This window comes from Aethalodelphis obliquidens, unplaced genomic scaffold, assembly GCF_003676395.1.
Source record: "Aethalodelphis obliquidens isolate GAN/ISIS:26980383/991018 unplaced genomic scaffold, ASM367639v1 scaffold5, whole genome shotgun sequence".
NCBI classification, from domain to species: domain Eukaryota; kingdom Metazoa; phylum Chordata; class Mammalia; order Artiodactyla; family Delphinidae; genus Aethalodelphis; species Aethalodelphis obliquidens.
Window position 1 is genome coordinate 58,939,026 of NW_020837949.1, and position 26,356 is coordinate 58,965,381.

At 42.1% G+C, this 26,356-nt stretch overlaps 1 protein-coding gene and 1 non-coding gene across 4 annotated transcripts in view; both read right to left on the bottom strand.

Annotated features, from left to right (window-relative positions):
* Positions 1-880: 880 nt before the first annotated feature.
* SLC25A13 (solute carrier family 25 member 13) overlaps positions 881-26,356 on the bottom strand; it is a 203,307-nt gene continuing 177,831 nt past the window's right edge. For all 3 annotated transcript variants that reach the window (XM_027102493.1, XM_027102492.1, XM_027102494.1), the window contains 4 exons: positions 13,264-13,402; positions 2,484-2,642; positions 2,302-2,392; positions 881-2,029 (listed from right to left, as the gene is read on the bottom strand). In XM_027102493.1, coding sequence (XP_026958294.1) covers positions 1,849-2,029; positions 2,302-2,392; positions 2,484-2,642; positions 13,264-13,402 — 570 coding nt within the window. In that variant the 3' untranslated portion in view covers positions 881-1,848. The remainder of the gene's footprint in view (positions 2,030-2,301; positions 2,393-2,483; positions 2,643-13,263; positions 13,403-26,356) is intronic.
* LOC113618649 (small nucleolar RNA SNORA28) lies at positions 20,585-20,708 on the bottom strand. Its single transcript, XR_003432080.1, has one exon. It is a non-coding gene; the product is annotated as a small nucleolar RNA SNORA28 (small nucleolar RNA).

Here is a 26,356-nt window from a genome sequence, read left to right on the forward strand (position 1 = left end):
CACCACCTAAATTTCTAAGACGTATTTGGAGTCTTGTGACTGGTCTTTGAGATTAAAATATAAATACCGCTTGTCACTTTGAGCAGGGATTAGGGGTGAGTTCAGGGAGACGGAGGGGTTTCTCTTTGGTGTTTGCCAAACCAAAACCATGAGGGAGCCATGTATGTATGTGTCCTGTCTCTGGTGAGTATAACAAAGCTTTTGTTCACTGAAAAAAACAAAACAAAACAGACTCATGGATGGTGTCCACACTTTCCAATTTTGAACAATAACTTTGAATGCCAACCTGCTGATCTACAGCAAGACAGGAGACTGAGAAATGGCTGTGCCGTCTGGAGGTGAATTTCGGAGAAACAGGAAGTTCCAACTGACTGCTGATAAGTTACCCAGCAGCTTCCTCAGGAGCACGATTGCAGCCTAAGGAGAGCCCTGAGGTCTGTTCAAGACTAACACCTTTCCACCAGTCATTACAGTGCTGGCCAAATATTACCAAAGGTCAGACACAGTGGTATATGGTTTTGGTATGAGGAAGAGTCAGAGAAAATGAGAAAATACCATTGCCATTTCATACCAGTTTTCACGCCCAACTGCCAGTGAAGCTTTACATTAATTCTCACGGTAAGAAACTGCCAAAAGCACCGAGAACGACTAGAACAAGTGTCAGTTTGCTAGGTTCCTCGCTCGTCTGGGGTTAAGTGTAGTTTCCCTTATTCACGCTGAACGCCGGCATACCGAAGACAAGGGTACACGTCACCTTGAAAGACGAGGACATATCCGCGCCACTACGAACAAATCACCCTCAAAATGAAACACAGTGAGTCCAATGATGACAATTATTGCGGTCATTCGCCACATGACATAACAAGAGCAAACAATTCAGTAGCTTTAAAAATAGTTTATTTCCTTCCTCACAAACACATGAGCCTTCTGACCATTGCGCAAGGCACCACAAATTAAAAACTTACATTGCAATGTAGTTTTCTTCCATGATTCAAGATAAAATGGGTTTTAAAAGCAAATGGATGCCAATTACAGGGGACTGGGAGGGGGCGAGGGTAGGTACCAGTAACAGGGAGGCACGCGTTTTTCTACAGTGTTTATTGAAATAGGCAGCAGTCAGCACATGTGCTTCATATGAGCGGTTCCCCCAAATGAGGAGAGATGCTGCATATCCTGGTTTCTCCATCTAGAGAGTACAGTGCCAACAGTACTTTCGCTAAAGCACAAAAGACTTCTCCCTAGTAGTCTTAGTACCAGTAACAGAATATGATTATTAAACATCTTCAATGTGGTTTTCATTACAAAAAAACATGTTTCACATAAAAGCTTCATAATGTAATCCAGAGACAGAATTAGTGCATGCTTAAAACGTGAAGCCAGGCTGCCTATTTCTGATAATGTTTTCATTTCTTCCAGCGTTTTTTACTTTCACAAATATGCACCCAGTTTCCTACCAGGTTAAATAGACACACGGAACACTTCTGCTCTGAGCACCATGATTCCCTCTCAATAGCCTCATTGGGACTATAATCCTAATCCTAAGGAGAATGGTTCTAATTTGTATTCAGACTTGCTTCTTCCTCCAAATCCGGTTAGTGTTGACCAAATCCCAGCAAATGTCAGACACAAAGGTTTGTGAGCAGAGGCCCAAAGAATAATTATGAGAAATTTCACAATGATCTAGGTTATGAAACCACACGGAAAATAAATGATTTCACCTTATAAAAAGCCTCGACTTGAATTTAAACAGGAGATGGAAGTGAAAGGAATGAAGTGTTGCTTCAATCCAAGCTGGGGCATTCTTCATTGCAGTAACAACAAAGCCACAGCAATAGCGCAGGGACGGTCCTACGGGCCTCTACCAATGGCTTGTGAGGTAGATGGCTTGAAGAGAGGTAGGTAGAGCCCAAATTTGTTTTCAATCCCTGCAAACGTCGCAACTGCCAGTTTGTAGCCCCCAACGTGATCGGGGTTGGGAGCAGGCAGTGTGACCCTGGATTTAGGAACTGGCTCTGCTCCCATGGGCTTCCTAAAAGGAAAGGAGAGAAAACAGAGCGAGAATCTGAGTTTTTGTTTTGTTTTTTAACTTGGTAAAAACAACGCTCAAAAACTGCTAAAGTCTGGATCAGAGAGGAACTGTGCCATTCTAGTTAGCTGTATATTCCCTTCTGAAATGAGTTTGATAACATGACTTCAGTATTTTCCTACATCTTTTCTACTTCATCATAGGGACTAAACAGACATACCTTTCTCAATGACAACAGAGTGTCAGAAGCAGCTGAAATTTAGCAGGATACTTACACTCCTCCAAAATCAATGTAGAACCATCGCTGCAGCAATTCATAGGTCAGCAAAGTTACACCAAACTGGGGGGAGGAACGAAACACACGAGCTTTGAAAGAAATAAGAAATAACAGATGCAATTAGATTTTAAAAATTCACCTGATACCAAAGGTTTAGTTAAGAGCAAATTATTTCCATACCGCCAGCTCCTTTCCACAAAGCTTTTGGGCCTTCTTCCCGAAGGATCTTCCTAAAGCAGTCTATCACTCCGCTGTAAGTGGTCTGGCCGGCCCGGGCGGCCACCTGTAATCGAGTCTTGATAACATCAGCGGGGGTCACTAGAGATGCCGCAGGCATACCTGCAGGAAAGACAACACCTTCGCAGTCCGGTCACATTCTCCCTATATAAAAAGAACTGTGCTTTGAACTGCCGGCCGTGGAAAGAAAGTTAAGAATCAGATGAAATCAAATGCCTCTTTGCTGTCCCCTCTGGGAAGCACAGCTGTGACTCTCGTCCGCAGTGAAGGAGGCTCCAACACACCTAGAGGAGCACACGCCTCGTCTCCAGATCACCAACCTCCGTTTGTTATGCTTATATTCTTAAATAGTTTGAAGGAATTATCAAGACGATGACTTCGAGTGGTTGAGAACAAACGGAGAAAGATTTTGTTTGTTTGCTTGTTTTTTCTTTTGCTTTCCTGTGGAAATCAGAGTTACCAGGTCTGAGTTTTCAGAGGTGAAGCTTGTTATCCGTCTCCTCTTCCTGCTTTTCTGGCAGTCACTGGAGGTGCCCTGTCACATACACTCAACCACCCCCCACCTTCCAAACCCTCACCTCTTCATTTACATCAGAGAAAGACTTTACTGACAGCTAAACAAACACTGTGTGTGTGTGTGTGTGCGCGCGTGTGTGTGTGCGCGCGTGTGTGTGCGTGTGTGTGTGCGTGTGTGTGTGTGTGTGTGTGTGTGTGTGTGTGTGTGTGTGTGGAGTGACCTGAAGGGGAGGCGCCCACAGATAACACTTCAGGATTCCTCTTTCCTATGACTGACATCTCCAGAAAACATATGACAGAAAGCTTAAAATTTAGATTGGCCAATAATCAATGAAAAAGAAACAACAACAACAAAACCCTCCCAAAATTAAAATTACCAATGGGAAATTTTTCTACAGTCATTTTATCCAAACTGGGGCAGCCCATGTTTAGATTTTTTAAAAGCGAGACTGTACTCAGAAGACACTGTCTCTTATGGTTTTATTACTTTTCCATTATGAACCTATTCCAAACCAAATTGGTCAAATGCAGATGCATAAATCTCCTTTGCTTTTTTTAAGGCTTAATAATTCTGTAAGAATTTCTGTCCAAACCAACGTGGTCTGGCTCACAACTCCATCTCATCCTTCTAACAGACAGCTTTAAAGTTACAGTGTGTGCGTATGTGCCCGGGGGAAATCTGCAGAGTACACGTTTGCATTTATATCACTAAGCTGTATCTTTTCCTCTTCCATCTATACTAAGCTCCTCAAACATTCATCTTAACAGTTTTTATAAAATGCATCACGTTTTTGCATGTGAGAAAGCTCACTTTATATCCAGTGCTTCACTGGATAAGTCATACTGAATTTCCTATTAGCTTAGAGGAATTATTTCAACTTTGAGCCAGGAATTTATCCTCCAACATAATGGAAGGAAACATGAAAAATGCTTAGAAACCCACTGTGTTCACACCACCAATTTTGTTTCACTTCCTGGTTTAGAAAGAGTTTAGCAAGGCTGTCTGCTTTAGACACGCAATAAAATCCTCCTTACAACGGCGGTCAGGCATGTCAGAGTGTGAATGTGAAAGACATACAAGCAATAAAATGGGTAAAAGGTTTCCTTCAGTTAGGGCAGGTTTCATAAATAGCTACTTGTTATGAAAAAAGAGAGAAGTATTGGGGAGGGCAGGGAGGAAAGACATTGATCAGTGAAATAAAAATGCCAAGAGAAACGTGTAAGATGTTTAGCAAGTTGTCTGGTAAAAAGTGATTGGTGTGTGTGTTGGCGGGGGCGGGGTACTGGAAACATGGCGGCCTGTGCACGACTCTCATCCTCTCCACCCCCTGCTCCCATCTCTCCTAGGAGGCCAGCTGCCAGGGCCTCGGAGGGACTGTGGATATCCCTGTGGACAGGGGATTTCTGGTGTGGAGATTTGCTAAATTCACCTGGAGAACAGCATCAGGCTGCTCCAGAGCAAGGCCAGGAAAGCAGCACCTACCAGGAAGAGCTGGGCCACCGGAGGTGTGTTGATCTGGGGGGTCAGGGATGGCAAAGACTCTGAGCCAATTTGCCTGGTCTCTCCCGGCTTGCAAAAGGGTAAAGACAATGCTGAGCAAGAGGTCAAGTCTTGGGACTTCCCTGGTGGTGCAGTGGTTAAGATTCCATGCTCCCAAGGCAGGGGTCCCGGGTTTGATTCCCGGTCAGGGAACTAGATCCCACATGCATGCCGCAACTAAGAGTTCGCATGCCACAAATAAGGAGCCCACGTCTCACGACTAAGACCCAGTGCAACCAAATAAAAACAACAACAACAACAACAAAAAGAGGTCAAGTTTTCTCTCTCCCCAAAGATGGGAGAACAAGAGAAGGCTAGGCAACAGGGAGGCAGCTTTTAGGTTCCCAAAGATGGGAGAACAAGAGAAGTCTAGGCAACAGGGAGGCAGCTTTTAGGTTCCTCAACAGGAAGGGGACTGCTGCCCAGCTGGTGCTTCAGAGATGAGACAAATGGTGAGACCTTGAGGCCACCTGCTACCTGTGTGACTTGAACAACTTGGGTGTTCTCCAGCCAATAAAAAAATTATAACTCTTTAAGGGGGTGCCCAGCAGCTAGAGAGTAGAAGGTCATTTACAACAAAAAGAAAGCATGATTGGCAAAACACAGCTTTGGTACAAGGATATGTTGTATAACAGGGAAATACAGCCAGTATTTTACAATAACTACAAATGCAATATAACCTTTAAAAATTGTGAATCACTATACTGCACAACAGAAACTTATATAATATTGTACCTCAACTGTACCTCAAAAAAAAAAAAAAAACCACAAAAAAACCAACCCAGCAAAGACCAATGAACAGATATCATATGACTAAAAATACAACTTTGGGGTAAGTCAGCCTTAATTTTCACAAATATCCCGTTAGTATTTGCAAAAAAAAAATGTGCTTCTCTGTTTATGGGACACAGAGTTAATATCTATGTATTTTGGATCAAGGTTAAGTTTGCCAGAATCCCTTTGCACCCTTATCTATATTATCTACTTGATGTATCAGTTTCTAAGAAAAGTGTAAAGATTTTCATAGAAAGAGAAAATACCACATTCTTGTCATACTTTTAACTTGAGGTTTTATAAGACGATATTATGTTGATAATACAGAGAGGCTTCTTAGTGAACTTTATCTTTTCTAAGTGTAAAATATGCCTCTGCGCTTCTGAATGCTATTTTTAAACCCTGAATTCCATTTAGTTTGACATTAATATTGCTACACTTGCTTATTGTTGGTATTTGCCTGGTACATATTTTTCAATCCATTCTCTTTCCATCTTTCTATGTCACTGTTTCCTCGAATGTCAGATGACTAGATTTTCTTTCACAACTTGGCTAAAAGTGTTTGTTTTTACTAGCGGCACTGAACGCATTCAGTTGTGGCTCGTAGACTGATTTCTGCCATTCTGGGTTAGTTACAGTTTTTATTTTCTCTGCTTCTAGGTGTTTCCCTTGTGATTTCCACCCTTTCCTGACTAATTCAATTTGTCTAAATATCATAAGCGTTTGTTACACAGGTGTGAGTTACAGTGCGTGCAACGAATGAGCACTGACACCTCTGCAAGCTGAGATGGCCCCTCCCTTTGTCTCCCTTTCTACTACCTGCCTCCCAACAATGCTTCTTGTACAAAAACACATAAGCCAAGGTTAGCAGTCACTCAGACCGACTCTTGGGTTTAACTTTTATCTGCTCTGTTTCATATATCCCACAGTGTCCTCTTTCTTAAGTTCACTTTTCATTTTGCCTCCGAGAGGTCTGTGAGGGGTACCTGTGAGTCCTGGCTGGGAGGGACTACCCTGCTTTGGCCTCTGCTCCTGAAGGCAAGTGTGCCTGCTGGGAACGTAACTGCGTATCAAGACCTCCTCTCCTCGGCATTTTGACGGAAGCCAGCACCACAGATGAGAAGCCAATCTTCCATTACTGATTGGTTTTCTGTCCTCTTCCCCTTATTGCTTCTCCCTGGACAACTCCTATTAAACAGATGTTAGACCTCTCAGATTCATCCTACATTATCTCTTAAATTTTCTGTTATTTTTCATCTATGTATTTGTGATCCATATTCTAGAGTTTTTTGTTTTCTCCCATGACTTTATTTTCCATGTGTCAAATTTGGTGTTGTTTTTTTTTTATGGATTTCTAAGTTTGGCAATCTTTTTATTAACTTTCAAGAAAGCCTCCTTACTGAGTGTTTCTTTCAAATCTGAGGACCCTAATTATAGTTCTTAAAAGTTCTCCTCTGTTCCCTGAATTGCCTGTTTTCTCTGTAATTCTTCTATTTACTTACCTTATTGCTCCTTGTTGTCTGAGGGGACCCCTGGCTGTCTACTGACATTCAAGTTCAAAGGACAGGCTGATTTGTGCTGTGGACAGCTTTCCACCGCACTCTGGGCCAGCCTCACCCACAGGCCTCTCTCCTGAATGGAGAGAGTTTGTGAAATGGGTGAGGCCCGTAACTGCATGCAGGGGCTAAGATAGGCTGGCAGGGCAGGGACCTTCCAAATCCTGCAATGCGGGGTGCTTCACTCTGGAGGTAGAAGGAATTATTTTCTACCCCTCTTTGGAAGAGCTATTAGTTCATTTTTTTCTTCCCCCCCTGCATCTGTGGTAAAGGTCTGGAACTACCATTAAGCCTTGCCCTGATTTATTTCAGTTCTTTACAATCACCCTCTCCAGGCAAGTGTTCCCTTCCCTTTAGAATACAGCTCTGGGCTTTTAGCCTCCGTTCAAATGTTGCCTGAAGTTCCATATAGAAAGGAGAAGAGAGAGGAGCAAGCCGACCTTCCCGCAGTAAATGCAGTTCCTTAACTCTTGTTAACTATTTACCCTAAAACCTCCCCCAACACTCAAGGCATTTTATCTATTGTTCACTCTGAGGTTAAAATTATCTGGTTTTGCTCTTAAATTAATAAAAGTAGTTTCTCCTGCCGGTGTTCTGGGCTGCGGCATTTTTCACTTGTTTCAGGTTTTGGTTCCTATCTTCTGAAGGCTGGTGCTAACAAGGAGTTTTGTTTGTTTGTTTGTTTTGCAGTACGCGGGCCTCTCACTGTTGTGGCCTCTCCCGTTGCGGAGCACAGGCTCCGGACGCGCGGGCCCAGCGGCTCCGTGGCATGTGGGATCCTCCCGGACCAGGGCACGAACCTGTGTCCCCTGCATCGGCAGGCGGACTCTCAACCACTGCGCCACCAGGGAAGCCCAATAAGGAGTTTTTTAACATGTATTTTCTACCATTTTAAGGTATTTGGGAGGAGAGATGGATCAACATGCTCAGTCCATTACCTTGATCCAACCTCTCCATTACTGATTTTTTTTTTAAGGATCTAAGAATTGCTTTTAAATTATCTTAAGCTTTATGTCCACATAATTAAAAAATTGTTACATTTTATATAATTACGTGCCAATGGTACTTTTCTCCTAACTTAATTCTTCTAATACATTTGTAAAAGCATCATGATCAGTCACACACATAACTCTTTTAAAGATATTCCTGGGGCTTCCCTGGTGGCGCAGTGGTTGAGAGTCCGCCTGCCGATGCAGGGGACACGGGTTCGTGCCCCGGTCTGGGAAGATCCCACATGCCGCGGAGCGGCTAGGCCCGTGAAACATGGCCGCTGAGCCTGCGCGTCCGGAGCCTGTGCTCCGCAACGGGAGAGGCCACAACCATGAGAGGCCCACGTACCGCAAAAAAAAAAAAAAAAAAGATATTCCTGAATTACTACTTAGTCTAAAGCTAATTAATTCAAAGCTAATTAATTCAAAGACAAGATCACACGACCATCACTGCAGTCTGACTTGTTCCTCTACCTCACCACTCTGACAAGATCATCTGGGATGAGCGGTCACTCTATAACATTTGAGAAGTATTAGATATCCTTCATTTGATATTATCCATAAACCATATTGCATTGCCCTTCATTAATCAAAAAAGTAACACTTAGAGTGAGTCAGAATTTGATTCCTTAGTTTCAGGGCCCTTGCTTCAACCCTCACCTTCTGACACATGAGGCACTTCGGCTAATGAACATAAATTCAAATATCTGTTGGTCTTAACTCGATCCTGTAAATTAATGGAGATGTTTCCAGCATCTAAAGATCTTCCCAGTTTATCACTAGATACATAGACCTAAAAAAATTTAATATTCTCTATGTTTTAAGATACTAACAACCACCTGTTAAAAAGCTGTATATTACTAAAGCAATCTAACTTTAAATCAAATCAAATTTTTGGAGAAAGTAAGGTAATACTTACTGAATAACTGAAATTCCTGTCAAAACATAAAAGGTAAAATCATGTTCACTGAACCCAGATCCATCTTATGTATAATAGTATTGTTCAACAAAAAATATACGTATCCTGGGCTTCCCTGGTGGCGCAGTGGTTGAGAGTCCACCTGCCGATGCAGGGGACACGGGTTCGTGCCCCGGTCCGGGAAGATCCCACGTGCTGCGGAGCGGCTGGGCCCATGAGCCATGGCCGCTAAGCCTGCGCGTCTGGAGCCTGTGCTCCGCAGGGGGAGGGGCCGCAACAGTGAGAGGCTCGCGTACAACAACAACAACAACAACAACAACAAAAGTATCCTGTGTAAGAGATAAACTGAAATATAAAATATAAAAATCATATTTTATATTAAAATGTGTATTTTATATAACATATAAAAATAGCATTAAGACATTTCTTGTAATAAGTTAGTTAAGTCAATTACTGTTCCTCATAGCTTATTTTGAGATCAGCTTTTCTCCTTTCTCTTAATGACAACAAAGATCACTCTGGCCCTTGGACCTACTTCCTGGGCTTCTGTGCATACCCACCCCATCACTGTGTCCTCTCCTGAGGAAATGCCTTTCTTCCCCTGGTATCCACAAGAGGAACATGGGGGTCTGATCTGGCTTGCAACCAACAGCCCACACACATGTGGTGCATTTTGTGCTCACTGCCCTTCTTGATGGTGTTGCCCTGGGCACGCTTCTGACCACAGTCCTCTGCCCTTTCCATACTGAATTCAGCTCCCTGGCTGAGCACACCTGCAAGGCTCTACACTCAGCAGATGGTGGCCCTGCTTCCTCCCAGGACATCAGTTAACTGCTTATCACTGGATATACATTTTTATGTTTATCTTACTTAAAAAAAAAAAAAATTACTAATCTTCCTTATTAATTCTGATACATTTTTAGGCATTTTAATTTGGATTTTCAGGTAAACAATCATTTTCAAATAACGATAGATTCATTTCTTCTTTTCTAATATTTATGCCTCTTTCTTCCTTTTCATATTCACCACATTGACTGGAACCTCCAAATAAGGCTAAAAAACTGGATAACAGAAACATCCCTAACTTTAATGAGAATAGAGGTTATGACAGTTGCCATTGGCTTCTGATATCTGTTATGAAATTAAGAAAGTAGCTTAGTTCTCATTACATAGTTTATACAGGTTTGTGGAAGATAAAGACCATCAAGCTTTGTGGCTTATCTGTCCTTTCAAGAAAAATCCAATGACAAAGTCTGTCTTATGTTATCCTGTCTTACAGGGAAGGGGAAGATGGGCAATAAAATGAAAGTAAACGTTCTATAGTCAGCGTGGCAGTTCGCTCCCAAAGGGGCCTCAGTGATCTTCACCTGCTGGTGTTCACACCTCTGCCTCCGCATCGTCTTCGTGCACGTTACGGAGGGCTGATCAGTAGGACTAATAGGACGGTGTGGAAACGAAGGAGTGCGACTTACAAGGCTTGCTCATAAAGACACTGCAGCTTCTATTTGCTTCCTCTTCTTCTCACCTTCCTCCCCCAACTTCTCCTGCCCTGTCCCTCCCTCTCCCTCCTCCCTCTCTCTCTGGTCTTGCTCTGGGGGAAGCCAGCCGCTGTGTCATGAGGACACCCAAGGACCTATGGAGAGGCCCTGTGGCAAGGAACTGACGGTCCTGCCAATGCTGTGCGTCCTGCCAATGCCGTGCGTGCGACTGAGCCGTCTTGAAAGTGCGTCCTCCGACCCCAGTCAGGCCTTCTAGAGCCCTGGCTGACGTCTTGACTGCAACCTCATGACAGACTCGAGCTACAGGTCCCCAGATGAGCTGCTCCCAACCCACAGAAACTGGGATAATAAACATTTGTTGTTTGAAGCTGCTAAGTTTGGGGTAACCTGTTCCGTGGCAACAAATAACTAATACAGAAGGTATGTGGAAAACAACTCTGAAAGACAACAGGATGGCTAGAGGGCTAAAATAGTAGTAGAATGGGGATGTAAAGCAGTTCAAACTTTCAAGAAGGACAAGGCAATGCCTTAAAAACAATCATAAATTTTTTTTTTTTTTTAACCAGCAAACTCACTTCAGAGAATTTATTTCTCCCAAGAAAACAATCCAGGATAGGGGGACAAGCCTTATGCACAAAGATGTTTTTTAACAATACCATGTATTTAAATTTTTTTTGAAAAAAAAGTTTGTTTTCTAAGATTGAAGGTGATGTAAGTACGCAGCAAATTAAAAATTTTGTTTCCAAAGTTTTAAATGACATAAGAAAATTAACATTATTATTGAACATTTAAAAATACTTATTATGTGCCGGGTGCTTTCCTGGATCTTTATATCCATTAATTCACTTAATCCTCATAATAATCTTACAAGACTAAGACTATTCTTATTTCCATATAGAGGTGGAGAAACAAGCCGAGAGGCATTAAGTAACTCATTCAGGTCATACAGTTCTCAGCAGGGAAACTGGAATTTGAACCCGGATAGTCTGACCCCACAGCACATGCCATGAACCATTTTGCAGTGATGGTGAACAATGCTTCAGAAACGATGCTAAGTGAAAACCACATACCCATAATGTGTTAAAAACCGTCCAAGGGGGGGAGAAATTAGCAAAAATATTAAATGGTGATTTTCTTAGAGTCATGGAATAATGGATACTGTTATCTTATTTACGTGTTCCGATACTTTCCAAATATTTTACAATGGTCAATATTTTCATAATCCAACAAAAAATAGAAGACAATAAACTTTAAAAGAGAAAAAAAATCCACTCATAATTTCTACAGTTCTGACAGCACGGATCACCCAGGAAAACTTGTACCCAGAGACAAAAATTATGTCTGGGTAGCTATCTTCTCCAAGGGAAGAGTTAAAAGCAATATTTTTGTGGTTCAAAGAAAACAAAGCTTGGAGAATGTCCTAGACTTTGAGCTTTATCTTCTGATGTTGCAATTGAGTTTTGGAGTGAGTTACAGACAGATTCTCTTGGATTCAACGTAATGATGGATAACATGTACTGAGTATTTACTCTCTGCCAGGCTACAGGCTAAGTCCTCCACATGGGTGCTCTCATTAGAGCCTCACAACCACTCTCTCCAGTCAGTACAATTACCATCTCCCTTTATGGCTGAGGAAACCAAGCCCGGGGAGCTTAAGTAACTTGCCCAAGGTCACATACTACTAAGTGGTATGTTAGTTCTCCCCAGTAGGTCCTACCTGATTTCAAGTAAATGACTGGAAATAAGTTGTATTATACCCTTTTGATTCAAAAGATATTATCGTTTATACATCTGTAAATGACATATAAAGGACACAGTGAGTGAGTCAACAGCCAAACTGGGATTAAAACAGGGAATTCTATGGTTGAGTCTTGAGATCATGCTTTTATGATTTAGGTAGAGTGGTCTCACTGCTACTCATACGAGGCTCCCTGAGCAGCCAGGAAAGGACAGCCCTGCCTCATACACCAACATCACCACCTTTGAAGAAAAGGGATTCACCAAGAATTACAGAGGAGCTCCATGGGTTCCCGCCTCCAGGGCTCCCCAGGCTACAGGCAGGACAGGGGGCTCACAAAATAGCAAACAACTTCTCAAAGCAGGGGGTAGTTCTCAAGAGGCTCAAGCCACATGTCTGATGAGAACAACACCTGTATCAAAACTGTCTGGACCCAGGTACCCCATGACTGCCTTAGGGTCTGTTAACTCATTAAATGTTTGTCACCACCTGGAGAGCTAATCCAGATTGTTCTAGCCTTTAGGGTCTCTAAACAAGGAGAAGCATCAAAGAATGAACTCATTCCTGCTGGGGCTATAATCAAATTTCCTCTAAGGATTTACACTGGGAATGTAGAAGCCAACGTCTGCATCTATTTTCTTCTGTTGATACTTTCACTGTAGCACTATAAAAGATAGCCATTTCTCTCTGAGATTCAAATACAACCCCCACCCCGAATCTTACAACCTTACACAGCTAGCAGGAATCAGGTATCTAATAGACCCAAGCTGTTTCTAGTTCTATTACATTTCTTTTCTCTCAATGACAATAACTACTGCTTAAATTCTGGACAAGTTTTATGTACTATTTTGGTTAGACACCTTTAAGGCACAAGTATTAACATTTTTAAAAACTTCTGACTGAACAGTTCTTGTTCTTACACCATGAAGTGAAACTATGAAATGACATGGAACCTGAACTGGAATCCAGCAATAGTACAAACGCACCAACTTTTAACGAGCTTTTTTTTGGAGTTGAGAAATTAAGCTTGTCTAATAGTCTAACCTGCCAGAAGTAAGATTCATTTCTTTCCCTTTCACTGTAGTAGCTCTTCAAAGCCATCTAAAGCCATCTCACGTGTACCCTGTCGACAGCGATAAGCAAAAATTCCAGTGCCGTGGCACAGGGGGAACAGAGCTCTGAGGACACTCACCAGCTATGGCGCCAGCGAAAAGCAGGCTTCCGGGGCTAATCTGCCCATCTTCATTTGCAAGGGAAGCCTTCACATGAGCATAGCATGGGAAGTAGATGGCCGAGAAAGGAATGTCCCGCAGAAAGCACGCTTTGGCACCCTGTACGTTTGAAAAGGAAGAAAAACCACATGAAACACATATCCCATTCAGAAGATCAAGCTTCTCTGGAACTTCCCTCAGAACAAAATATTCCTGGAGAAGACCGAATTTGTACTTAACAAGTTGAAAGGGGAACAGAAAAAAACATATATAACCCAAGTTCTGCAAGTAATAAATCAGAATCTTGTATTTTAAAATAAAACATTTTACTGTGTGGTATAAGCGAGAGGGGAGAGTTCTTGTTTATTCTAATGGTAAGATTTCGATGAAAACATTTTCGGAACTCTGCCTGCCACATCCTTTTAAATCCCTAATTGATGGCAGGTCGCTGGCATTTCAAGGAGGATCTGTTCTCAGAAGATGGGCAACAACCACCAAGATACCTCTGTGTTTACACACTGGGAAGTGGACAAATTATAAAGGTGGTAGGGGAAGGGGTTTGTTTTTCACATTGTTTGAGACTCTGATGAAAATGCTGGACTCTTTCCCAGAAAAAATTACACATATGTAAAAAATTAGACACCTTTTCAAGGGGTTCATGGATTCCCCCAATTTATTCATATACTTAGCCCGACTGCCCCAGGGTTTATGAAACATTGATAAATGCCTGTCCTAAAGCCTTAAAATGTTTATAATAATTCCTATATATTTAAGAGTTCTGTGTAGAACAATTAGCAACTAAGGCAAACTCTTCACCAAATAATTTCTGGTGCCAAAATAATGCCATGGGGAGGGCTTGAAAATTGATGTATGCCCAGAAATACGATATAAAATTCTAATGAAAACCACAAGACATATACCGTGTTTTAGGCAGGCTAAACCCACCTACCTTCAGAAGCCCCCCTTTTCAATACTTAACGATTTAATACCATTTCTTTCACAGATTTCTAATGCCTAAAAATTTTCATCAAATTTAGAGATTCTTCAAGGAAAATAATGAATCCATCCAGATTCCACAGATCTAGCCAAGCCCAGCGACATTTATTGAGGTCTAATGATGTTGGCTCTCGGGTATTTGCCTGATGCCAGCCTCCAATCTGTCAAAGTTCCTTAACACTACACATCTGTTAATGCAGCCTTTGCTTTTCTGACACCCGCATTACACTCCTGACTCACACTGAGCTTGCGGGTAATAAAGCCCTTAGTCTTTTTCATATGAACCGCTATTAACCTAGGTCTACTGTAACTTAATTAGTTGTCCTAAACAAGTAACTCAAGCAGGGCTTTGTGTTTAATCCTATTAAACTTCATCCTAGTTTGGCCCATCCTTCCAACCAGAACAAATGCTTGGAATCTGGATTCTGTCATGTTGGCTGTTCTTCAATCAACTCACCCATGGATGTGTTAAGCTGCCTCTGGCCACTTTGAGTACAGATCCCCCATCACGTATGGCCAATCAGCCCACACTTCTGTTAACACCCAAACTGTTAAATGCGTAACTGAAAAGAAGAACTACAAAATTCACCACACCCAAATTCCTCATTTTATACATGTGCAAATTGGTGCCCAGGACAGTTAACCTATCAATCGCAGGTTTATTAAGGGCCTTGCTGTTGGCTTGCTCAAGGGACCTCCTTGGAGGCAGTGCCAGAGACAGGTCCAAAACTAAGGAGGCTCGAGTTTTTTCCACCTCTCCCAGTTTTTTCAAAGGGAAAAAGTACAGTATAGCACCAGTATCCATGTAGCGTCCAATCCTTTCCTGATGATTTGTTTTTCAAAAAGTTATAATCCAGGGAGTTACTGTGTAAGGGTAATACTATCACTCATTTGTTTGTCTATTTTTACTTCCTTTTCCTTATTTTGCCTACAAACCTTCCCATAAGTTCTGTTCGCTATTTGCTCACATGCAGAGTCTGTCCAGGAGATATTCAAATTAAACACCAAATGACCAACTCATATTAAGATCAGTTAAATCTTCTTCATGTCTGGCTCCTTCAATATAGTAAAAAAAAAAAACTTGCCATATTACTGACTTACTAAACAAATCACTTAGGAGTAATTTTTAGGATGATAAAATTCCTCCTCACACGAATCCTGCTTTTAACTAAATCTATTAGTTTTTACTACGGACCTCATCTCCCAAATTTCTGCATCTACAGAACTTCAGTCTAGATGCTCTGCTCATTTTTTTTTTTTCTTTTTTTGCTGGTAATATTTTCCGTTTAACATGTTCTTCCCCCCGATTAGAAAACAGTAAGTGCCTATCACAGACAAAGTAAAGTATTAAAAATTTAAAGTGCCCTTAATTTTCACCAGCAAGAGATAAACACTGCAACCACCATATATGTTTTGCAGCATCGCCTGCAACAGTAATATTATCAACCGTTCCATAGTCGGGGTCATGCTTCTGTGGTTCAGTTATGCTTTTCTTCTCCTTAAATTCATGCTGTCCAGTGTTTTGGTTTTCTTTTTTGTGGGAGGGAGAGGGGGCGGTATGGCCTAACGTCTCCTCAGCCACACTGCCTAAATTTCTTTTCTATACACTGTTTTAAAATCTCCACCATCATCATGGTCTTGGCTGTCCTGTGGGTTAGGCCCAGTATTGCCACCCTTGTCAAAGCCCTGTAATGACTTCACTTTCCCATTTTCCTCTCCTGGTCAGCCTGATTCCTCTCAGGTAAAGCTACTCGATGCCCCATTCATCTGATCAATCAAGGCACACGTATCACTCTACCTCGTCTTTGATAACTGCTAAGCTAGGCACATCAACCTCTTAAATACCTCCTCTTCATTCATTTCAACCCAAACACCACCCTTTCCAAGTAAGTAGAAGATAGACGAGGAGTAGATTCCACATGGCTCCACACTTTCTCAGTGCTGTAGATCTGCCTACGTCAGCGTTGCCTATTTCAGAGTGTAGGCGACCAGGAGCCAGAAACTACTGCCTGATTTAATTTAGAAAACAACAAAATCTTGGGCTGTTAGGGCCTAAGACATGTTCCTGGTGACACTGATTTGGCTTTGCCAACTCCCACAGAAAACACCACAACTAAAGAGAGAAATGAGAGGCTTCGGGATACACTGATATGTGACCTGAAATTAGAAACATCCCTGTGACACAAGAAGAGTAAGGCCAAGTGAAGCAGCAGCTGGGTTCTCCCAAGAAGGAACTCTGCTTTCCTGAAATCATGACAGTAAATCATGTATCAGTGTGAGAATAGGAGCCTAATAAGAGGTGTGATATGCTTTAAGAGATGTCTGAGAACAGTTCCAGATGACTACGAAGAAAAATGACTTGATCAAAACACAGATGAACAAACAAACAAAGAAAGACCACATCTAAGGAAAAGGCGGAGCTACACTGGTCAGAAATATGCTGCATTTTTCCTACCAGGGATCAGACAATGTGCTTAAATAATTTATGGATGCTGGAGCCAAGGTGAGACTCTGTAAGACATTTCTGGTTTCTGATTATCTGAAAAACAGGAAGGAAAGGGAAAGTGAAGGAAGAAAGTTACCTTGTGGAATGGCCACCATCTCTGCTTCACAGAGGCAGGACCATCTAGCCAGCAAGTGAAAACATTTAGAAACTCTAATTTCCACTGAGCAACGTATGAAGCAGCCCTGGGACCTGCGAGAGGTACCCTCCCCTCTATGGCTGTGTGGCTGTGTAATGAAAGAGCACTGGGGGAAACAGAGCTCTGAACCTTCCTCTCCTGTCAAAATGGCCAAAGGTTGCCTTCTTCGGGGCAGGGAGGGGGACAGGGGTTTAGGACTACACGAGGAAATAATTATTAAAGTCCCATGTAAAGTATCAAGTCCAGGACAAGCGTGAGGGCCGGTGGGGATGAGGAGGTCTGTGGTCCCTGCCTCTCCTGGAGCCTGCATCCTCCCACAGCCCAGCACCTGCTCAGGCATCTCCCGGCAGCACATCACTTCTCCTGAGTCATGAGGTGTCTCTCACACCCCAGGCATCAAAGCCCAGTTCCCAAGGAAAGCTAACTTTGCAAAGGGTTGAAGAAAAAGGCACAGGCTTATTAAATTTTCCTGGTCTCCTCCCCCCCTCCTCCCCCACCCCCAACTTCCTCCAGGCCTAAGGCACAAAGGCAGGTGCCAGTTTGGCACAATGAAAAGGGAGACAGGATGTGAGAAAGGCATTTAAAGTTCCAACAGTGAGAATGTTCCCCAGATTCCTTGATAAATCCTTCACTTCTCAGTGAACACCCATCCTCCAGTCCTACATCAAAACATAAACCTGTTTGACTTGAATTCTACTTGCCCCACGTACCATTTTTACCAAGTGATCAGCCATTCTGAACAGGCAACTTTATAATAAAGGGGAACATTCCATGCTGCCCAAGAGCCTGCGTCAGCAACACAAAAAGAAGTACTTTGGCCATTAAAAAATTAATAAATGACAAAGTGTGTACCACCTAAAATAAATCTTTAAAAGTTCCTCTCCTTAAGAAAAATCCCCACATTTCCCTGCTCTAGGCAGCCCTGCCCTTGGACATTCCCCGGTTGGCCCTGAAGTTCCTTTGTACACACAGTAAAATCACTTGGGGGAAATTAATAAATGAAAAATGCAATCATCTGATCTCTTACTCTTCGTTAAAGCACTCTTTCTCCAAAAAGGGGAAATTATTATTATTATTCTTTTCGTTTTTAATAAAAGGCCCACTAATAACAGACAGGAACAATAAAAGGCATCTCAGGGGAGACCTGTATGTGAATAAACTTGAATCAAAACTCAGATCTAGTTTATCAACTCTGGCTCTGTTCCAATTCCATATCCCTCCAAAGTCTCTCCGTCACCATTCTAGTTAACGTCTAGGAACTTCATTTAACTTCAGTGGTCCATGGTGCACACAGGCCAATTAGACATGTTTAGAGACGCTGGCCACTGTATCGCCACGGCAAAGGAAATATCTGTTTTACTTCTCATGCTTTTTTGGATGCGGACACTATGGTGAAAGCCCAAAGGAGCTTTAATCAATTCTTAAGTTGCTGGAAGCTGACTCCGGCAGCTCTGTCTGGCATGAAATTGTCAAAAGATAAAACACAACAGGATTTGTGTCTTACACACATACACTGCTATCTCCAGTGTCTTTTTCCTTCTTTTAAAGCTCTTCATCTTGGATGGTATCACACCTGCTCAATCAATCTGAGGGAAAAAAACCATCCTGAAGGATGGTGGTTGATAAAGAAGTCAGGGCCAGGGCAGGTCTTTTCACATGCTAATTCCTGCTTACTCTAGCTGTACCTGCAAATACAGCTTGAAACAGACTATTTCTAATACAGGGGAAGGTAATTACACTCACAAAGGCACCTCTGTGTCAGGGCTGGGCACCAGGAGCCAGCAGGTCTGGGAGACAGAGGCTTAACAGAGACTCCTGCAGTGAATGCACATTGTCTAGCATGGGGGAAAAGGCCAGACCGGGGGGGACCCTGCAGCATTCAAGACAACAGTGGTGCACCTTGTCTGGGAAGGTTATTTAATGCTTCTGGCACCTGTAGTCAGAGCCACCCCTCTTTTCCTACCTTACAGGTTTAGAATTTATTTGGCATGTATAATTGTATATTTTGATCCTGGAGCTACAAACAATGGGCAGCATGTCATGTCTTGATCCCTTAGCATTCCTCTTCGTTTCTCCCAAGCGAGTTAACCCTTGTATACACAGCCTGGCAGCAGCTCTCCTGCCCAGGCAAGGGACAGTTAGGGATTTGAACAGGGTGCACTTCAGTATCTTGCTGAGAAACATTACTGGTGCCAAGCTCCGTTATGTTGTGTCACTGGCGTTAAAGCCAAATCAGCCAGTCAACAATTGGAGACTCCATATAAGTGACACTGAAGTTACTTCAACTTGAATATAAAATATCAATGCCTACTACATGCTTTCTTTAGTCCAGGGACTTTTAGATTATTGGTGTCTCCCTAATTTCATTGCAATTCTAACAAAAGCATCTTGGTAACTCAAGGTTTTTTGTTAGGAAATGCCACTCGTGTGCCAGGTCTAATTCTCTACCGTTCTACTATTACATGTTGCTTTGCCATCAATGACGCTCATCATTTAGATGGACTGGAAATCCAATAAGTGGCTCAGAGTTTTATTACATGGAATTTTGGTCTCTGAGAAGCTTTGTCCCCTTCACAAAGCTAATCTGTAAAAAACGTCCCATCTTTTCCATTTTTCTTTTCTTTCCCTTCTTGCTGTCTTTCCCCCCAACTTCTCCCTGCTACCTATTTGCAAGTTGCATGGTTTGTTTCTAGTCCCAAGATTTAGACCCTGAAATTTTTACTATAAATACTTAACTTACAGTCTGTTATCTTTACCTTCCTCCTATATAATACTGGCACATTAGACTACTTAAATTATAAGCAACTCCTCCATCTTACCATTGTTATGGACTTTAATTCTAGCTCAAATAACATTAAGCATTGTAATTACCATCATACATGCATACGTATACGTGTATGTGTATACACACACACACACACACACACACATTTAAATTCAGACAATGTTATTTAGACTAAATATTTACCACTTTTCTTTGCTCTTCATCCCCTGTTCCACCTCCAAACTACCATCTGGAATCACTTTCCTCCTACTTGAAGTACATTCTAGAATTTCCTTTGGTACGGTTCTACCAGTGATATGCCTTCTGAGTTTTGCTAGTCTAAAAATTGTCTTTATTTTACCCTTGTTCCTGGAAGACATTTTTACAGGGTATAGAATTCTATGTTGAAAGGTTTTTTCCTCTACACACTGAAGATACCATTCAAATGACTTCTGGCTTCCACGGTTCCTGTTTCTAAGTTAGCCATCAGTTCAACTGTTCCCCTTTAAAGACAATCTGCTTTTCTCTCTAGCCACTTAAGAGCTTCTCTTCAGCTTTAGCGTTCAACAGTCTCATTCTGACTGTCTAGCCTGAATTAATTTTATTTATCCTGCTTGCGATTTGCTGTACTTCTTAAACTTATGGATTGATAGCTTTCAATGGTTCTGGAGAATTTTCAGCCATCATTTCTCCTTTCCTCCTGGTTTTCTTTTATACCCATTAGACCTCCTCACACTTTCCTGTGTCTCACTCTCTGTCTCTCTATTCTGAGTAATTCTCTAATTCTCTCTTCAGCTGTGTTTAATCTGCTGTTAAAGCAAGAATTTTGAAATGCTGAATTTTAAATTTCAATCATCATAAATATATTCACCTTTTTAATTTTTTTTTTTTTTTTTTAACACTGTTTAAGCCTATATAACGGCTCGTCTCACGGAGAAGAGAACACCGGAATAGGTTAGACTTTCTTGCTATAGCAAGCTCAAATTGTGTCAGAGTTTTGATCATCTGCCACAGAGTGTTGCTTGCATACCTTTTTAATTTTTAAAACAAAAACATTCACTTTAGAGCTATGATAATTTTTAAATTTTAAATCTTTGGAGGTTTAAAATGCTGTCAGTTGTTTTTGCCGTCTCTTTTTAAAGTGCCTTGTTTCCTTGTGTGATTTGAGACTTTTGTTTATGAGCTGCCCATTTTCCTTGAAACATTATCTATGAAAATTCTTTAACATCTGGGCTGAAGGTGGGTTCCTCTTAACGAAACTTGTGTTTGCTTCTGCCAGGGAGCTGGAGGCACTACCAATTCAAGATTATTTAAAATAAATTCCCAGCTTGAGAGTTTTCATATCACTCAAGAAATATAAATTCAGTCTGCAAACCTATGTGAGACAAGCTTGGAGTTCCTGATTCTTAGGGGTGGGTTTTCCCCTCCCCCTTCTCTCTCCCTCCACTCAGAAACAAAGCAATTTTCATTGCTGTCCAGATAGTATGAGGGAGCATTAAAAAAATTTTTTTTATTGAACTACATTTCATTTAAATATTGTATTAGCTTCAGGTGTACAGCAAAATGATTCAGTTTTATATATATATATATATATATATATACACACACACACATATGTGTCAAAATGTATCATCTTAAATATGGATCTATATCTGAATTCCGCCACTCCACATCAACAGCAGGATACTGCAGGAGCAAGAATACAGACTTTGGAGTCAGAGACCTGGGCTCAGATTACTGCTCTGCCACTTAGCTACCTGATGTTGGGCGAAGTTCTTAAAATCTCTGTGCCTCAAGTTCCTCTCCAAAGAAAGTGAGTAATATTTGTACTGACATAAGAATTAAATTTAAATTCAATGATGAATATAAAGTACCTAGTATAATACCTAGCACAAGGATCTTCAATAAAAAGTGGTGATATAAAGACAATTACTATTATCAACGAAAAGCACACTGTCCTGTCGGAGGGGAAAACAGAATTAGCTGATATAGTCTTTAAACAACTGGCAGCTGGAGTGTGACTCCTATATGGTTCCATACCTGAATCACAGGAGAGCTCTGCATTTATCAGGCTAAGAGCAAATCTTTTATTTGGCAGAAGACCTAATCCTATCAAGTAAGCTTAAACTAGTTTGCTAAATTGATCATACTCCACATGGGACTATGGCTGTCACAAGACATATCTCCTTAACTTTACAGTAGATGAACATTTCTCAAATTAGCCATCTTTTAAATACAGAACTTGGTCACAATTAGAAACCAGAGAAATATAAGGACAGATTAGTAGAAATATATCTATCACTTCTGGAAAATATATTCAGAGCCCTCTATGAACAGTGGAGTAGTAGCATCACTTTCAATACTTCTAAATATAAAGAACAGCATATTAGGGCTTCCCTGGTGGCGCAGTGGTTGGGAGTCCGCCTGCCGATGCAGGGGACATGGTTCGTGTCCCGGTCCGGCAGGATCCCACATGCCGCGGAGCAGCTGGGCCCGTGAGCCATGGCCGCTGAGTCTGCGCGTCCGGAGCCTATGCTCCATAACGGGAGAGGCCCGCGTACCGCAAAAACAACAAAAAAGAACAGCATGTTATATTCCAAAAGATGAACTAAAATAAAAAAGAGCTGTTGAAACCAACCCTGCAGGCACTTAGCAAAAAACAAAACAACAACAAAACAAAACACTAACTGGATAAAAATGTTTGCCTCTAGAAGGTTACCCACAGCATGAGGCTAGGAGGCTAATGTTTTACTATTACATACTTTTTTATATCTGAATTTTCTTCTCTTAAAAGCTATACTACCTGTTAAAATTAACTTTTGAAAGAACTTTATGGCACTAGAATTATTCTCTCACCTCCCTTAATATTGATCACTTTGAAGGCAATAAGGCCATACTCATCTCTGTAACTCAGCACACCTCAGAGTGTTAGCCCTCAACAAATATTTGCTGGGTGAATGGGAGAATGATAAAAAATTAACCATTTTTTAATATTTTAAAGAATATTTTCCAGCCCTCTTCAGCACACTCCATTTCTTCCAGCACTGTTCAATAAAAATAATATTTTTCACGATGTCTCCTTTTATTTGCTCTTCCAAATGTAGGTATCATTACTATCCTCTTTTACCAATAATGCATTTGAAACACAGGGACAGAAAGGTTTTTTTAAGTCTTTTCTTTTTTTCAGTTTTTTTTTTTAAATGCAAACTTCTAAGCAGAATAGGGACAGTATTACATCATTTCCAATATTAGTCACAAGTTCACACCATGTTAGATATAAAACCTGGCCGCTTGAGGTACTTGATATCCTTTCATTAATTTCTAAAATAACTGTCTTTTAATAAGACAAAATGCCCCAAATGTTCATTTTACAGCAGATATTTATGACAAAGTTATCAGGAAGGCACAAAGATTTTTTTTTGTTTTTTATTTTGTGGTACGCAGGCCTCTCACTGTTGTGGCCTCTCCCGCTGCGGAGCATAGGCTCCAGACGCACAGGCCCAGCGGCCATGGCTCACGGGCCCAGCTGCTCCGCGGCACGTGGGACCTTCCCGGACCGGGGCACTAACCCGTGTCCCCTGCATCGGCAGGCGGACTCAACCACTGCGCCACCAGGGAAGCCCCACAAAGTTATTTTTCAAAGAACACAAATCGCTATCATTTGGGTAGCAGCTTGGCTCACTGTCAGGTTATGTGGCTCTCTGCAGGGCACGTGAGGTTTGTACTGCTATGCTGGTTAATGCAAGAGTTAAGGAAACAGAAGGGCCCTCTTGCCTCGCAATGGATAAAATCATTTTAATTCCTATAATTTAAAGAGTTGATATCAGATCTAAGGTAACACGTGCTTATTCTAAAAAACAAAACAAAGCAAAATTGAGCCATTCTAACGAACATTTTTTAAAAGTATTGGGTACTAAAAGGAATGAGGAAAAAATGATCATATAACTACCCTGACCTAAGCTATCACACATTCGTGCTGTTTGGTATCCTCTCAAATCTTTTCATCTCCATTTTCCTAGCACGCTCGCATCAACAATGACACCAAAACTGCCAACTGCTCCATATCCGTGGGTAGCATAGAACCTTGTCTTTGAACTTCCCTGAATTATCTATCAGACACATGCTCTCTCTCATCTGGCTCAAGATATCTCTAGGTGATAACTCATGTTTCAAAGAGAGATTGCATTGAGTTTGAAACCCAGCCTCCCACTTCCTTACAAGGTATATGACCTTCGAAAAATTACCTAAACCCATCAAGCCTTCTTTTCCTCAACTGTAACTTGGAGCTAAAAAAACAAAAAAACAAAACTATCTGCATCAGTAGGCTGTAGTAGGGATTAAATGATGTAAAGTGTATACAGCTCTAAACATGGGGCCTAGCACAAAGTGAGCCCTCATCAAACATTAGCTCTAACGAGCTTGCACGCCCATGCGAACAAACACATGCTTCTAAGCCTGGACCCTGCCTCTGTCCCTCCTAAAAGTCCTAGCACCATATCTGATCTTGCTATATCTTCAGATGTTTCAAATCCTTCCATTTTTCAGTGACTCTTTTTTCTGTCTACAGACAGGCATGGTTCTTCCAACAAATTAAAACAAACCACAAATCTCTCAGCCTCTTCTCCCCTGTAACGTTATCCCTCGCCTCTACTTTTTCTTCCAGTTGCTGTATGCTTTCACTTTTGTTTCTTTCACGGTAAAACCTTTAGGTTGAATGGTCTGTATCGGCTAATATTTTCTCAACCAGGTTTCTGCCTCTACCATTCTCCTTAAATTGACTTCTTAAGGATAACCAGTGGCCTCCATCTTTAAATTCAAAGACCTTTTCTTGGACTTCAGTCCCCTTGGTCTGCAGCACTAGATACTACTCAAGTTCTTCCTCTTCCGCTTACATCTCAGCTCTCTGCCAGCTCCCACAGCACTGTTTCTTCTGGTTCTCCACCTGACAGCTGCTTCTGCTCTTTTCTCCCCCATACTCACTTAACTCCTGCCACCCTAATGAGGGTAGTTTTTGAGTTCCATCATTGGTGTCCCATCAGCTTGGGGATCTTACCCACTCCCATAGCTTCATGCACGTGGATGACCCTTAAAAGACCGTCTAAAGTTCCCATCCCTCTGACAAGGCTCTAGTCCTACATTCAACAGGGCAGAGTAAGAAGAACACCAGACAGGGTGTCAGGAGACAGTGTCAGGCCTAGCTGTGCCCTGCCTACCAATCACCTAGCTGATTCTCCTAAGACTTCTGGGCTTCGATTCCTCAATCATAAAGGTAACACCAGACAGAAGGTCTTTTAAGGTTTCTTGCAGCTTCTCAAATATTATGAAATTATAAAATTTACAGTATCACAGTCCATCCAGGTGCTCAGGCCAGAAATCTGGGCTGATTTAATCTTCCTCTTCTTTTCACCTTTCATCACTTTCCAAGACTTTGTGAGTCTAACTCTCGCACATCCTCTACATATATCCCCCTACTGCCTCTCCCCACCGTGACGCCCTGGTTGAGGTCACGGTCATCCCTCCTCCCTGCCATCCCCAGTCTGTATCTTCCTAACTGGCCTCCCAGCCTTCTGTCTTGCTCTCCCGTGTGGCACTCTCCACACTGACGCTGAATTACCCCTCCTTAAACACAAACCCTATCATGCCATTTGTCTTTGCCTTCTACCTGGTTAACTATGACTCATCTTTTAATGCCATCTCCCCTTCCAAAGCCCCCTGGCTTTCTTGCTATGAGTCTGCTCCATCCCTCTTAGAACTCTGTGCGCAGCACTCTGACAGCCCTTCTCAACTGCATGTGTTGTATTCCAAGGGTCTCTTTACTTGTCTGACCGCCCCCATGAGATGGTAAACTCTTTATAAAAACATGCACTATAATTCACTTTCATTTTCCCAGTGCCCAGGGCAGAGCTTTCCAGGTGAATAAATGGAGGCCTCGGAACCTGGGAAAGCGATCTTTCATCTAGTTGGCTGTTTCCTTTATGTTTGACCTCCCCAGTATCCTAGTCTTCTGTGGTCATTACTTGTCAACTTATTCTCTCTCCATGCTTTCATATCATTGCTAGTAACTTGGAAACACCTGGCTTTTGCTTACCATTTATTTGCTCAACAAATATTTATCAAATGTCTACTTATGTGCCAGAAGCAGTGAGTAAGCTAGGTCTTTGGTATCACAGTTCACTCTGGATGAGGGAGAGACAGAGACAGACGGAACTGTCAGATGGTGATGGGTGCTACATAGAGACCTGGAAGAGGGGGATGTGACAGCGAGTGACCTGGTGTCCTTCTGAACAGGCATCTGCTGAGCTAAGATGTGAGGGGAAGAGCCTTCAGGCAACTGAAAATGAGCGGATGAGCCTGGAGTATCTGAAAAGGAAAGGTGGCCAGCATAGCTCGCAGAGTAGGGGGGCGGTGCAGAATGGAGGGTGGAGAGGACGGGGCCAGCAGGGATGGAGCTGGGGTTCTAGTCTAAGCGCAGTAGGTTCTAGTCTAACTGCCAGACAGTTTTTCACCAGAGACACAGTTTCTGTAGGGCACACTAACTTCTTATTTCCTCTGGTTTCTACTCAAATATCATCTCCTCAGAGAGGCCTTCCCTGGCCACCCTATTAAAAGGCAACATCCCAATTCCATCCAGCCTCCGCCCTTCTCCATCCCCTCACCCTGCCTCCTTCTTCT